Source organism: Grammomys surdaster, unplaced genomic scaffold, assembly GCF_004785775.1.
Source record: "Grammomys surdaster isolate TR1022 unplaced genomic scaffold, NIH_TR_1.0 131, whole genome shotgun sequence".
Lineage (NCBI taxonomy): Eukaryota > Metazoa > Chordata > Mammalia > Rodentia > Muridae > Grammomys > Grammomys surdaster.
In genome coordinates, this window is record NW_021604589.1 from 2,725,914 (window position 1) to 2,742,388 (window position 16,475).

At 41.3% G+C, this 16,475-nt stretch overlaps 1 protein-coding gene across 2 annotated transcripts in view; it reads left to right on the forward strand.

Moving 5' to 3' along the window:
* The window catches only part of Ace2 (angiotensin I converting enzyme 2), a 50,869-nt gene extending 43,402 nt beyond the window's left edge, over window positions 1–7,467 (forward strand). For both annotated transcript variants that reach the window (XM_028762128.1, XM_028762129.1), the window contains 3 exons: window positions 1,541–1,657; window positions 4,672–4,866; window positions 6,517–7,467. In XM_028762128.1, coding sequence (XP_028617961.1) covers window positions 1,541–1,657; window positions 4,672–4,866; window positions 6,517–6,625 — 421 coding nt within the window. In that variant the 3' untranslated portion in view covers window positions 6,626–7,467. The remainder of the gene's footprint in view (window positions 1–1,540; window positions 1,658–4,671; window positions 4,867–6,516) is intronic.
* Window positions 7,468–16,475: the final 9,008 nt, after the last annotated feature.

The following is a 16,475-nucleotide window of genomic DNA, read 5'->3' on the forward strand; positions in this document are numbered from 1 at the left end:
CTCTCTCTCTCTCTCTCTCTCTCTCTCTCTCTCTCTCTCTCTCTCTCCATACACTCTCATCTCACTCTTATAGGTAAAGTCAGAGAAAAAGAGAAATTTCTTCTTGGAGCTTATATCAGGACACACACACACACACACACAGGGAGGGAGGGAGGGAGGGAGGGAGGGAGAGAGAGAGAGAGAGAGAGAGAGAGAGAGAGAGAGAGAGAGAGAGAGAGAGTTGTAAATGTGTGTTATGGAGGAAAACACACAATAGGACCACAATAGGACACAAAGAGGTAAGAGCCTGGGGGAATGTTCAACTTTAAGTGAGTTAGTGATTAGAAAAGACACAACTAACATTAAGAAGTAGGGGAGAAGCAGAAAGGCCAACAGTGCAGACAATGGGAGAAAGTGTTCAGCCAGGACAGCAACAGGCAAAGGCCAATGAAGTAATAGCCATTGCATATCAACGGAACAGCAAGAAGGCCAATGTGGGTAGGGAAGCATCTACTAGAGGGCAAATAGGTGATGTGGTCAGGGAAGTGTTAGGGCAAAAGTGAGCACAGAAAGTTCATTGGAGCCTCAAGACCATTGCATAGATTTTGGCTTTTGAGATGGTCAAGTAGTTATTCAAAGATTATAGCTCTCCACATGATCTGCCTTAGTTTTTGCTAGGATCACTTCGGGAGCCGTGTGAGCATTGCTTTGTTACACTGTGTAGTGAGCCCTACTTTTACCTTCATCCATAGATGCTACACTACACTTGCTGAATGGAGCCAAGCCAGAGAATGTTAACGTTCTGTTTCTGTGACACGGAAATAGCACTGTCCATCATGTTGCTTCTTCTCATACTTCTAGGTCACCAATGACTTATTCTCTCTCTCTCTCTCTCTCTCTCTCTCTCTCTCTCTCTCTCTCTCTCTCTCTCTCTCTCTCTCTCTCTCTCTCTCTCTGTTGAGACAGGGTTTCTCTGTGTATTGCTGGTTGTTCTGCAACTTACTCCGTGGATCAGGCTGGCCTTGAATTCATAGAGCTCTAGCTTCCTCTGCAGGCATGCACCACCATTGCCTGGCATTCTTGATTCTCTTGGTGTTTTAGGTGGACATTAAAAAGAATTGAACAGATGTAGGTTTTGTGTGATAGCTGGAAAAAACAAAAGTTAGTATCAAAAGGTGGTCTTGCAACCCCTCCTCTTTCTCTGTTTTCAAGACAGGGTTTCTTTGTGTAACAGCCCTGGCTGTCCTGAAACTTGATTTGTAGACTAGGCTGGTCCCAAACTCACAGATATTTGCCTCCCTTTGCCTCTCGAGTGCTGGAATTAGAAGCATGCATCACCACGCCAGAGGTGTGAGGTATTACATCTTTTATGCAACAGATTTCATGTGTTTTGGATAGTGTAAAGATTTTTGGTCAATTCTATCTTTCTACTGTTTGCCCTATTCTGTCTCCTCATCCAGGAGTCTTGTTCTAATCTCCATTCCACCAATAGGGGGAGGACTTTCTTTACTGAGTTCTCTCATTAGGAAAGAAGAAAAATGTTGCTTTTTTTTCCCCACAGGGAGGAAGATGTATGGGTGAGTGATTTGAGTCCAAGAGTCTCCTTCAACTTCTTTGTCACTTCACCCAAAAATGCATCTGATGTCATTCCTAGAAGTGAAGTTGAAGATGCCATCAGGTGACGTTTTACTTTGAAACAAATCATATAAAGATGAACGGGGTAGCTAATGCTTCAATAGCTTACATTTCCTTCAATAGTTTGGTGTGCTGGACATCATTCAAAGTCATTTATGTCTTTTACCTTATTTCAAAACATGGGCTGTTCTTGTGGCTGAGGTGGTGGTTGTGTGTGGTATATGTATGGATTTGTGTATGGGTGTGTACATGTGACATGGCTACACAAGTAGAAGACAGAGGTTGACATAGCTGTCGCTTCTGACCCATCATCACCTTGCTTTTAGAGACATGATGTCTCACTAAACCCAATATTAATCAATTCATCTGGGCTGGCAACTGAACTTCAGGGATCTTCCCATCTCCCCCAACTTCCAACAGTGGAGTGGACACATGCTGGGTACTACCACACCCAGCTTTTTTTATGTGTGTGCTGGGCATCAAAACTCAGGACCTCATGCTTGTGCAGCAGGCACTTTGCTGGTGAAACCATCTCTTTGGCCACACAAACTTGGGTTTTTTGTTCTATTATAATCCAACAGCAAGAGACTGGTTTTGATTGGAGGCTGCCCAGGTGCAGGTCCTTAGACAAAGATTTAGGCATAAGCACTTGATTTGGAAGGAAGCCAGGAAGTGTAAGCAGTGCTAAGAAGCTCCTATAGAAACTGTGGACTGGAGACAGAGACCTGGTGAAAGGTGACAGATTCCAAGTTATCAAACAAGCTATCAGGAACTAGAGTTTCTGCTGGGCAGTCCTGTCAGACAACTCTGGGATATGGTAGAATGTACACCCGAATTGTCTCAGTAGAGGACTGAGGGAGCTTGGATTTTTTTTTTAACCACTTCTCACTATTCACTGGCCAAGAACTATTTCTGGTGATATTCATTCCCTAGCCTCTCTAGCTTGACAATGGTCTCAGGTAAAGGGATGTCATTTTTGGTTAAAGGAAGCTTGGCTCCCATGCTTGGAAAATGCAGACGAGAAATGAGCACACACTGCCACCATGTGTACGGGGACATTATGAAAGTGTTATTGAATTGCCCAAAGCAGGAAATAAGGATGGTAAGCATTAGATTCCTTTCACACCAAGAGAGGAATTTATCACTCATAAGAAATAACTTGTCCAGACTTCCTCAGCTGGAATGGAAGATGGACGGTTGTTCTCTTTCTCATTAAAAAAAGAAGAAAGAAAGAGAGAGAGAGAGAGAGAGAGAGAGAGAGAGAGAGAGAGAGAGTGAGAGAGAGAGAGAGAGAGAGAGAGAGAGAGAGAGAGAGAGAGAGAGAGAGAGAGAGAGAGAGAGAGAGAGGAAAAGAGGAATGAAAGAAGGAAGGACCCTATCAAACAAAATGCTTAATGTTTCCTGTACCTGGACCCTCACTAGGTGGCGCTATTGAGCTACACCAGGGATTCTATTTACCCTTCAGATCAGATCTCAGTCGTGCTGGAATAGGGTGTGCCTAGAAAATTTGGCCTGATTGAGGTGTGTGAATCATGCCCAAAGATTCATTCTCCTCCTCTAAAAAAGGCTAGTATCAGCCTTAGACAAAATGCTGGCTGAGATTGTCATGAAAGCGCCTTCTCTTCCTGGATTCCGAGGTATAAGCTACAGGGAATCTCAAACTTTCTTTTCTAGAAATGATTCTTATAAAATGACTTGAGAAACTCGTGAGGTTGCCAGGGCTTATGGCTAACAATGTGTTAGCTGCTTTTCCTCTCCGATGAAATCTGACCTGTCACCTGAGCTATACCCATCGATAGGAAGCTGTGGTGCTAGACATTTTAGTCTATAAATCAAAATGTTCCTCTATTACACTGTCTTTGTTGTCAACAATCTTCAGCCTTTCTACTTTGTCAATGTCAGCTACTTATCATCTCAGTGCTTGAGAAATGCAGAGGTCTCTTTCCCGTGTTCTGCTGCAATGCTGCTTCCAAATGTCAGTACCTTCTATTTGGACAACTCCTTCAATGATTTGGGTGTAGGATATAATTCATTTATAAAAGAGGGATATTCAATTATGCTTTTGTGTTGTTTGATGTAATGTCATTTTAATAAAATAATTGGTTGGGATTTTTTTCTGAGACAGGGTTTCTCTGTGTGGCCTTGCCTGTCCTAGAACTCACTCTGTAGACCAGGCTGGTCTCAAACTCACAGAGATCCATCTGCCTCTGCCTCCCAAGTGCTGGCATTAAAGGACTGCGCCATGACCACTTGGCTGTCTGTACTTATTTTACATGTATGCTGAAGGCTGAGAAATTCTTGCCAAATATGCTAACTTTACTTTTAAAATTCAGAACCTACACATGATAAATAGCAAACTATTTGCTCATTCTTAAATTTTCTGTTTATAATGAAGATTAATTTGTATGATAACTTTATTCTCTTAACATTTTAGTGTGTGATCCTACACGCTTGTGTACTGCATGTGTGCAGTGCCTGTGGAGGCAAGAAGAGGGCTTTGGATCTCTTGGGGCTGGAGTTACAGGCAGTTTTGCGAGCTGCCCAATGTGGGTTCTGGAGACCAAACTCAGGTCCTCTGGAAGAGTGATGCAGAAACTCTTAACCACTGAGCCATCTCTCTAGGCCACCTCCCCCTACCCCCTTTATAAATTTCTAACTCAAACTTCAAATGAGGTTGTTGACAGACCTAATTCAGGTTACCAAGTATGAAAGACAAGTAACTGTCAAAAGTTTGTATCTCTCTATTGGCCCTATCTACTTCAATTTCATCGTTATTTAAGGTGTATATTTTTGTGGCTTTTTAACAAGACTGTCTTGCTATATTCCCCTGGCTGTCCTGCATCTTGTTATGCAGAACTGGTTTACTTCAAATTTGTGTAGTCCTTACTCTAAAGCTTTGGCTTTACAGACATGTGCCATTGCACAACGTTCTAGTTGTTCATTCTTATGAGAAAGCTTATTAAATACCTTTGGGAACCCTGATATAAGGAGAAAATAATGGTGCAGAATTTTATTTCGTCTAAGCCTCCCCCTTACTTCATTCTTTTTTGCGAATAGGATGTCTCGGGGTCGTATCAATGATATTTTCCGCCTGAATGATAACAGCCTGGAGTTTCTGGGGATTCACCCAACACTTGAGCCACCTTACCAGCCTCCTGTCACCATATGGTTGATTATTTTTGGTGTTGTGATGGGAATGGTAGTGGTTGGCATCATCATCCTGATCGTCACTGGGATCAAAGGTCGAAAGAAGTGAGTGTCCTTTCCTAGATGTATTTGTCTTTTTAGAATACATGGATTGGGAAACTTGCAAAAAATAGCACGCATACACACAGGCCAATTACTTATTTGGACAATTATCTACCTAAATATTCTGATATATTCTTTAGAAACTTAGCAGATGTTAGCAGTACTTTACCCCTCTAGCAAGCTCACATATTAGATGTCTAGCCTGAGGTGTACTGGGATGCTGGAGTCAAGTGCATTCTATCTACAGTGCTATATCCCAACTGCAAACTCAGTAAGACATTGTTCTCATTGATGAGTCTTGCTTCATCCACAGAGGATGGACTGACATGGGGTGCGAAGTATAATGTCACCTAAGAATGAACCATAAGATGTGCTTCAAACTACTACTCTTTAGTTACTTTCCTTCCTCTTTGGAAAACTCAGATTTATCATTTGAGTTCATGGTCAGACACCCTCTAATTTGTTCTAGAGCTGAGTTGATTGAGGGTTTTAATCACCAGAGACCTGACTTCTAGCTCCTGACTTGAGAAAATATTGACTCTTGCTGGACTTCTCAAATAAGTTAGTATTTTGTATCATCTGACAACATTGTATGCATATTTCCAGTTGTTGAAACATACTCTCAGTTGAAACTTTACACAAATTGGTCTATTTTATTTAATTTCTTTACTATAGAGATCTGTCAGTTCTACCAAATGACTTCATTTGAAAAGCCAAGGCTGTGGAGATGGGGAAAATCACCTGCCACACAACTATGAGAACCTGAGTTTGAATCCACATAATCCATATGTAAACCAGATACAGGATACAAGCATCTATAATCCAAGCACTCCTCCAGGGAGTGGAGGGCAGAGGCAAGAAAATCCCCAGAAGTTTGTAAACCAGTTAGCCTGCTGTATACAGCAGAGACAACAAACAGACTCCATCTCAATCACAGTGGGTGTTGAAATTCAACACTGGGGGTTGCTGTCTGATCTCCACGTGTGCAATGTAGCATACACACTTACACCTATGCACATATGCACACGTACACAGATGTGCACAAAACACTCTCTACGTAGTGCAGTCAACATGGTTAAAATTCTCAGAAAAACAAGGGAGTCTTAGAGTTCCTTTGTCATTCTTTGTTTCTGATAACCAAAGTTATCAGTTTTTAGTATATATGAACTATGGACTACATAGTTTTATTTACCACCTAGTATGTTTTAGAGGTATTTCTAGATTTTTCAAAAATTTACAAAGGAATATATTTTAGAGATTCTTTCAGATTGGCTGTGTAAAGAACTTCCTTTTGCCTGGTAATGTCGTTTCCCATTTTGTAGCAATGGACTCTCTCCCATGGTTACTAAATGTTTGTGTCTATTAAAAGATACAATGATTTCAAATAGACAATTTCCTGTGCATGCTAATGTAGGTGTAAGAAAAATCCCAGCAGGTGAAAAGCTGGGTTAAAATCAACATGAACTTCTAATTTTAATCAATATTTCTGAACTGTTCTCATAGGAGTAGAATTAATGTATAAACATGGTACTAGCTTATGAAAGTGGCCGTTTTCTACTGCTTGGCATCCTTAGCCCAGGGTGCCATCTCTTGGGTCAGTGTAAATGTCTTTCTAACATCACTTTATTAATGTGACTTTGCTTTATTTGATAGGAAAAAAGAAACAAAAAGAGAAGAGAATCCTTATGGCTCCGTAGACATTGGAAAAGGAGAAAGTAACGCAGGATTCCAAAACAGTGATGATGCTCAGACTTCATTTTAGAAAAGCACTACTACTTTCTACAGTAGAAAAGCATTCTACTGTATGCAAATGCTAACTTCATAGTACACAAAATATGAGATTGTATACGTGTCATTAGCTATCAAAACTATGATCTGTTCAGTAAAAGTTGTCCAAAGAGCGTCAGACTTGAGAGGGCAACTTCACTGACATTGCTTTCAGTATTTATTTCTGCCTTAGGACTTACTTGACATTGCTTCTGTTTATTAATAGAAATGTTTATTTTAGAGTAAAAGAGGGAAATGTGCCTTTGGCCTCACAGTCTCTAAAGGGAGATACGGTTGGGTAACTGGAGTTAGAAGACGAAATTATGTCTCTTGGGAACAAGTGTTGGCTTTGGTATGGCATCTGGGGTGTGAACTGGTGGGACTGTTGAGGTGGAGAATGGTGCTCACTGGTCACTTGAATCCAAGTGTGACATCACGCTCTCTGGCTTCTGTGTTAACTCACTTCAAGTACTGTAGGAATTTGTTCACAGTAATACTTGAACTTGGACTGTCCCTTCTTGGGAGGTACAACTTCAAAGGAGTAAGAAGCCAGACATCAGGTAGAGGACATGACCTTTTCTTTTTCAAACGGCTTGACCAACATCTCTCTAACAAGACACAGCTAGCACAGGGAACTCCACGAACCCAGAGCATGACTGACAGAAACCGGCTTCCATTTTTCTCTTGCTGTGGAGTCAGGGAAAATTCCAGCTGAATGCTCACTCTGTGAAATGGGTACCCAGTCTCTGAAATTGTTTGTAATCTCTCACAGGGTCTGGGCAATGGTGAACACAAAGCCGACCTCAATAAATACTTATTAGATTTATACACTCCTCTGGTCTTATGCGTGCTTATGTGTCTATTATTTCTGGCTTTCATTGTATGGACAAAGTTGTCATCTTGGACTGAGAAATTATAAAATCAGTTAAAATGATTGGTGCTCAGATTGTATACCCTGCCAAGAAAGGAACCAAAAACCTATCACTGAATTTAACAATACTGTTTAACCAAGGATTGATTAAAACTATATTAAATGAATTAACATGCTTGACATGCTACGCTGAAGACACCAACATAACAGTGCAATGTTAGAGTGATTTTGTACTTAATAAATTTGATGTGTTCATAGTAATGTTGGGTCACCTATCCATCAAAATCATTTAAGACTATTTAGTATCTTTGCATTTATATAATACACAGGGAGAGAATAAAGAGTGCCTCTTTCATGAGAGTCATACCCCTCCAATTAAGCTTCTATAGCATCATCTTGTCTTGCTTCTGGGGCAACCAAGAATTGCTTTTCTCCACAATTTACATTCTCGTTTCATTGATACCCTTTTAGTTTGTGTATGACATGTCTTCTCTAATACAAGAAGATCTTCTGCAAGCGATTCTTTAAAAAGCACTTGTAGGTGGATCTCTGTGATTTGGAGGCCAGCCTGGTCTACAGAGTTCCGGGACAGCTAGGGCTACACAGAGAAACCCTGTCTCAAAATATAAAAAATAAATGAAAATATTGATAGACAAATAAATAACCCTAGTAACTGGTGCATTCACTTTACAAAGCCCTCAGTCTGTTTCTTAGTTCAACACCGTGCAAAAATAACCTTCATAAGAACCAATTCTATCATCTAATATCTTCAAAAGAGTCTCTCCATCCATGGTAAAGAACCCATGGGCACGTGACACAGCCTCCAACTGTAACATGGAAATTAGAAAAACTGCTTTTGCTCCAATTTTATTTTTCCCAGGTCAGTCCTCATTTTGCCCACCAAGTAAAGGTTGTAGTGTTTCTCCTATGCAACAGCATCCTCTGAGAGGATAGAGGCTTATACAAAGGTGCTCTTGTACCTGGACATAAGATGGGAGTTGACAATCTGTCACCCATGTGATCCATGGGCCAAATTATGCCTGTCTCCTTGAGTTAAAAATAAGTATTTTTTTTAAACTGGTTGGGAGAAAAGTAGAATAATATTTCATGTTACAAGAAAGTGATATGAAATTCAAATTTCATCATCCATGAATGAATCTTTGTTGCTACACAGCCATGCCCATTAATCCCATTAATTTTCATATTATCTAGAGCTGTTTTTGTGCTACAAAGCTGAGGTGAGGAGTTGACATAGAGAAGCTGACCTATGGGCTATAAGGAAACAAAGATGCACATGTAAAAGAGCAATTGGAGTTCAGAGATACAAGGGACATTTGCTTACAGAATCTGAAGTATTTCTTTCCTGGGAATTTAGTTATTTCACAGGCAGTGGAGTTAATAAGAGCGTAATTGGACTAGAAAGAGCAGATGCCAATTTGCTCTTGTCTGGTGTTTCTCCATAACATATTCTCCCTTGTTTGAGATCCACTTGTTTCTCTTTATCTTTAGGTAAAGATAGGGCCTTAGACTCATGGGGACATTGCAGAAAAGGTGGAGGAAATAATGTAAGAGCCAGAGGAACAGGAAGTTTGCTGTGAGATTGGACCTTCTAGAAATGTCAGAAACTACAAACATGAAGTCTCACCAACATGGCTGCCTAAACATGACCTGAACAGAGACCACACTCTCATTGGTGTTGCATGCTAACATGGAAGGGGAATTGCTCATGGAGCCTCAGCCCTAGAAAAAAGAACTATAGGCAACTAAGGACTACTGAGAGCAGAAGAAACAGTCTTTCCCAGTGAAGAACACACCATTTAGTTACCCAATACCAAATGGTTGACCTGAAAATATACATATCAGCAAGATTATACAGACTGGACATGTTGTATTTATATTTAAGCACACACACATACACACACACACACACACACACACACTAGCACATAACAACAAAGAAAAAAGGCTATTTGAAAGAGAGCAAGGAGGGTATATGGGAGAGTTTGGAGGAAGGAGAAGGGGGAAATAAGGTAATTATAATCTCATAAAAACATTTCTTTTAAAAAGGTAAGACCTTAGTCTAAGTTCAACCTATGTTCCTTGTACACTCACTCCCAAGTCAGAATTGAAACTGAGAAATTCAACTTTCTAAATCTACCTGTCGGAATCTTTTCCTTTATTAGCTCAAGCATATATAATACTAATTTGTTAGACCCTTTGACTTGTGTCTCACTCTTGACAGATCAGAATGGCTTGGGAAGACAACTGGCCTCCATCTAGCAAAGACCATGTGTGAATTCCTCTCCAACCAGCCATTTTGGAATCTTTGTTATCACATAATCTTCCTCTTCCATCACTTCTAAGAGTATATGTAGATAGACTGCTCGTTAAAGATTATAAAAATAATTGCTGCAAAACACAGTTAAGTGGCATTTAAAATGTTATGCATATTTCAAAATAGCATAAATAGTATTCCCCCAGTGCTGTAGTGTACTGATTCATGGACTTCTCGCAGTGACTTAAATTCTTGTTTGACCTGGGTTTTGAAATCAAGCTTCTAAGCAAGGCTTTGGTTTCATTTTATAGCAAATAGTGTTGTTTGCATCCTTAATAGTATGTGTTTCTTTTCACAAACAGATGGCTGTTAGAAAATCACATATATAAGACATAGAGCCAATGAAGGAGATTTTCTCGAGAGAGATAGAAATAAAGGTCAAAAACTCTGTACAGCAGGACAACAGGGGCTGCAGAGATGGCTCAGTGGGTAAGAGCACTTGCCATTCTCAAAGACCTGAGTTCAGTTCCCAGCATCCAAAGGGCAGCTTCTAAGTGTCTGTAACTCCAGTTCCAAGGGCAGCAACAAGCTCTTCTGGTGTCTATGGGCACCAGACACACACATGGTACACAGATACACATGTTGGCAAACACTCATACACATAATATAAAATAATCTCTAAAAAAGAGTCTGTGGTATAGGGCCCTGCTCTACAAAACCCTAGAGAGTAGGAAAGGCTGACTGGACCATCTGAGAAGGAGAAAGAGGGGTTTGGGCACTTGATCCTTTTTCCTCCTTGAGTAGGAAAGAACCTCACATTCAGAAAACAGTAAATAACAGAATGAATATATAGAAGTCCTGGTGGCTATTTTAAAAGTGACATTTCATTATTCATTCATTATACATTGAAATTTGCATACCTCTGTTAAAAATAGAATACCATTATCATGACAGTTCTTTAATGAAATAACAGAATCATTAAGTAAAGGTCAAGAAACAAATAAGCGGACAGACTTCCGGTTTGGGACCGAGCCTAGAGCAGGTCGCAGGCAGCAGCTCCGTACCCAACCGCAGAAAACCAAGAAAAACAGGGACTCCCAGGAGCTTGAACTCACACAGCATCCCAGCTGAAAGCTCATGGCAAATCTCTTGCTGACCATGTTGGTGACCTCGGGCACCACCAAGACCAACAAAACTTTGCCACAGATATGGGGAAGGACCCTCATACCCATAAAGGGAATGCCCCAGTTCCAGTTCCCTTATGGAGCCGAGGACTGATATGCCTGCCCAATACCACAGAAGGCACAGCTAACCGGCTACCACAAATATTAATGAAAAAAATAGATACCCTCACAAAGCCAGGCCCAATCATAAATACGATGAATAACAATTTACATCCAGGGAAGAGAAATCTCCCTGAGAATCCCCTTCTTTTTTCTTTCCAGGTAAAATTGAATCACCCGTGATGCCTGCTATTAGAAGTTCTAACCCAGATGGACCAGAAGCCAGGAGCCTCACCCTTACCCTCACCCCCTACCTTTTCCCACCTGCACAAGGTCCCCTGAAGCTGGGCAACTGCAAGATCCTGCTTGGCAACTGCAGATAGACTCAAAGCAGTGTACCATATCATCTGAAGAATAGCAGGGAGACCATAACTCAAGCAGTGTACCATATCTTCTGAAGAATAGCAGGTTGCAGTCCTCCTCGCCCCCACGAACAACCAGAACCCGCCGGTCGGGTCAAGTGGCACCCAGACGTGGGGCTCGAGGCACGGACCCATCCGGACGAACCCTCATTGAGAGGATGTGCGCACGACATCAAGATTGAGTGAGACAGAGATCATCGCCCGTGACCTGTCGTCCACGGAACCAGGTTGATGCTGCCACCAAGAAGGCAGTTGAAGTTCATTACCATCAGCTGAAAATTGCAGAGGATCCAGAAGTGACTCCGCAGGAGACTGACACAGCTGTCAGCTCCCCTGCCTCCCCCTACGGTCGACCCCTAGACTTCCACGCCCTCCAGAAGGGTTCCTGGTATGCCTGGCTTTGCCCTCATTTCTCTCACTAGAGAGCTTGGCCTCTTGATCACCACAACAAAAATTGGCTTTTTCCTAAACCAAGGCCACCCTTGATATGGCCGCTAACATTGGGGAGCCTTCCTTTATGACAATATTACACCCCAAACTGACAAATGGTTGGTAACTTGAACATTTACAAGAGACTAGGATGGCTGTGAGTTAGCCCAATGACGGGATTATTGTAGGTCCACTTCCCAGGGGCCCACCCAATGCAGCCGAAAAGGAGTGCGTGGTGCTGGGTGTGGGTGCAGCCTACATGGCCTAAGACAGGGCTCTCACCCTCCTTTCACCCACATGAGAGTCCCTTGACGTTGCCCATCGTCGACAGCCTAAAGCCTTCGACCATCGATGTGACTTGTCTCACATCAGTGTTTTGGGGTTGTGAACTTGTCTAAGACCCCCCATAATTAGACATCCAAATTCAAAACTCACATAGTTGGGATTGAACATAAGACGCCTTCTCTAACTAAACAGAGAAGGGGGAGATGCCAGAAGCCAGGACCCTCGCCCTTACCCTTACCCCCTACCTTTCCCCACCTGCACAATGTCCTCTGAAGCTTGGCAGCTGCAAGATCCTGCTTAGCAACTGCAGATAGACTCAAAGCAGAGTACCATGTCTTCTTAAGAATAGCAGGGAGACCATAACTCAAGCAGTGTACCATATCTTCTGAAGAACTGCAGGTAGATCATAATTCAAGGCAGTGTACCATATAGACCATGACATGTTTCAAGGCACAGGCCAAGAAGATTTTGTACTTTTCCACCACCTGGACCCTCTTACCCCCTCCCCTTGTAAAACATGCTATAAAAAAGCATTTCATGTTCAAAAAAAAAAAAGAAATTAAAAAATAAATAAATAAATAAAATAGAAAAAAAAAAGAAAAAGAAAAATAACTCACACCCTCTGCCTCTCCCTCTGCCTTGGTGCCTTCTGTCACATGTCCAAAACAATGAAATTTCCTGTTGTAAGTAAATGAGCCTGCTTCACTCCTCCTGGCTATCCCAGTAAGCTGGTGTTGTCTCCTCTGCCCTAATATGACTGTCTTGTTGACTAAAGTACTGCATCCTACTCATTCACTCTGTACAAGCAGATGCCCAGCAGAAGACAGATGCACACAGGGACCTGAAAGTATCTGGAAACTGATCCTGGGTAATGGAAATGTGACCCACTAGTAAGGTGATCCCATACTAGTGGGTCACATGAAGCTCATGGCAAACAGGAGGATAACAAGTAGCAAGATAGGAAAATGATTTGAATATTAAATAAAAACATAGATTCATGAATGCTGATCCTACCAGAAGAATAGATTCATTATTGTTCTTCCCCAGAAAGCCAAGGGACTGCACACTACACCCATTTCAAACCACTTTAGGTAACTGTATACTTTGATACATCTTTTTATACTGTTCTGAATTTATTCCCAGAACTTATGGCTGTAGGATAAAGAATGTAGTTGTTAATTATTTATTTCCCGCACAAAATCATAAATTTCATTAAGAAATTTAAAAAAAAAAGAAACAAATAAGCAAGGGAGATATTTGAGCTTGTTGGTAGATAAAGAAATGGGCAGTATGAGTAAAAGGAAGAGCATCGGCACTTAAGAGCACTGGCTGCTCATCTAGAGGACCAGATTTGATTTGTAGCATCTATATGGTGGCTCACAACCATCTCTAACTGCATTTCCAGATGATCTAACTCCCTCTTCTGACCTATGGGTACTACAGACATATAGTACACACACATACACATGAAATAAAAAGTCTAAACATTTTAAATACTATTTTTGTATCTGTGTTAAGATTTAAGATGGAAATCGAAACTTCAACTATCTTTCAAAGTGAGCCCAAATCTCCGAAGCCCCCAACTTAAGGGTTTAACATCATTATAAAGTAAGATTGTCTTAATTCTAGTAAGACCACGGTCTCACGAAGTGGTAATTGATAATGGTGGAGGATAATGTGGAGGAAGAAGGTATTAATTTCTACCTGAACATCTTTCAGAATAAATTGTGCTCTGTGTGAAAGATGGAATACATTGTTCAACATTATCAGTCAACACATTGCTCGATATGGTTTTATATTTCATGAAGTATCATTGTTTTAGTCTGGAGATGGAGCAGAAGCTGTATCATCCAAATGGAGTTCTAGATCATACATCAGTGCCATGACACATAATGAGGTACCCTAGGTCAGTTCAGCATGCATGGGAGCTTGGGAAAAATGCCAGATCATGGGCTGCACTCAGATCTGCTTTATCAAAATATCTAAGGTGATGTCTAGGACTATGCGTTGTAATTAACTCTCCATTTGGCTCTCAAACATGTAAACTTTTGAGGTCACTTGTACATTGTATTAGTTGCTTTTCTGTTCTATGATAAAAAGCTATGACCAGGACAACTTATAGAAGAAAGGCTTTATTTTGCTTATAGTTCCAGGGAGTTAGAGTTCGAAATGGCAGGGCAAAGGCAACTTCCAGACAAAGCATATAGAGCAGGATGCTGAGAGCTCACACCCTTCATTTTTCTTCTTTGCCTGTATATATGTTGGTGTATCATATGTGTACCTGGTACCCATGAAGGCCAGAAGAGGCCATTAGATACCCTAGAACCAGATTTAGAGACAAGTTGTAAGCCACTGTGTAGGTGCTAGGAATTGAATCTGGGTCCTCTGGAAGAAGGACCCAGCCAGTGTTCTTAACCACTAAGCCATCTCTTCAGCTTTTAAGAGCTCCCATCTTGAACTGCAAGCAGAGATAGTAAACTACAGGTAGAGTGAGGCCTTAAGCTCTCAAAGTCTGCCCCATTGACATAATTTCTCCATCAAGGCCATACCTCCTAAATGGCCAAACAGTGCCACAAACTGGAGAAGAAATATTCAAATGCCCTAGACATTTCTCATACAGAAGCAAACATATACATGCCGAGAAGCACCTAAAGAAATGCTCGGCATCCTTAGTCGTCAGGGAAATGCAAATCAAAACAACCCTGAGATTCCATCTCACACCAGTCAGAATGGCTAAGATTAAAAACTCAGGTGATAGTAGATGCTGGCGAGGGTGTGGAGAAAGAGGAACACTCCTCCATTGTTGGTGGGACTGCAAGATGGTGCAACCACTTTGGAAATCAGTGTGGCGGTTCCTCAGAAAATTGGACATAGCATTACCCGAGGATCCAGCTATACCACTCCTAGGCATATACCCAGAAGGTGCTCGAACATATAATAAGGACATATGCTCAACTATGTTCATAGCAGCCTTATTTATAATAGCCAGGAGCTGGAAAGAACCCAGATGTCCTTCAACTGAGGAATGGATTAAAAAAATGTGGTATATTTACACAATGGAGTATTACTCAGCTATTAAAAACAATGAATTTGAGAGGTTCCTAGGTAAATGGATGGAACTAGAAATTATCATACTGAGTGAGGTAAGCCAATCACAAAAGAACACACATGGTATTCACTCACTGATTATTGGATATTAGCCCAGAACCTTAAAATGCCCAAGATGCAACTCACAGGCCACATGAAGTCCATAAAGAATGAAGACCAAGTGGGGGTGATTCGGTCCTTCTTAGAAGGAGCAACAAAATACTCAAGGGATCAAATATGGAGACAAAGCGAGGGACAAAAACTGAAGGAGGGGCCGTCTGAAGACCTTTCCACCTGAGTATCCATCCCATGTGCAGTCACCAAAGGTAGATGCTGATGTGGAAGTCAGGAAGTGCATGCTGATAAGAGCCTGATATGGATGTCTCCTCAGAGGTCTTCAAGAGTCTGACATATTCAGAGGCAGATGCTCACAACTAGCCATTGAAGTGATCATGGGGTTCTCAATGGAGGAGTTAGAGTGAAGACTGAAGGAGCTGAAAGGATTTGTGGCCCCATGAGGAGAGCAACAATACCAACCAACCACAGCTCCCAGGGTCTAAACCACCAGCCTGGGAGCACTTATGGAGGGATCCAGGGCTTTAGCTTAATATATAAGAGTGGAGGGCCCTGCTGGGCACAGGTGGAAGATGAGATCCTTGACCTCATGAAGGCTGGATGCCCCAGGGGGTGGGAGTTTTGAGGGTGGGGAGGTGGGAGTGGGGGGGTAGATAGAGGTTACATCCACAAAGAAGAAGGAGGAGGTGTGAGGGGATTGGGGGTTCCTGGGTGGGTGGGGGATGGGGTAAGGGGACAACATATGAAATGTAAATAAAACATCCAATAAAAAAATTAAAAAAAAAAATCAAAAAAAAAAAAAAGATATTTAAGTATCACACTAGTGTCACTAGAAAAAAAAATGGAGTTCCCAACAAATCACCTTTTCAATTCTGCTCTACCTTTATAAACAGTACACACGGTTTGAAAATTGCAATCTAAAATGAACTTCTACCATAGCCTGGGAAGTAGTACACTAAAAGCAGCACAAAAAAAAAAATTACCAATTTGACCTAAACTTCAAAGAAATGTCTTGTTTCCTACCTTACTTTTTTTGTAGATTATATAACAGATAAACAACACATAGACCATTATTAAGAACTAGCTACATTACATTGAGTCTTTCTACTTCCCTTACAGACAATGAGAGCATTGGTTAATGTTGATATTCATTCTCTTCACCACTCTGAAATGTCTCT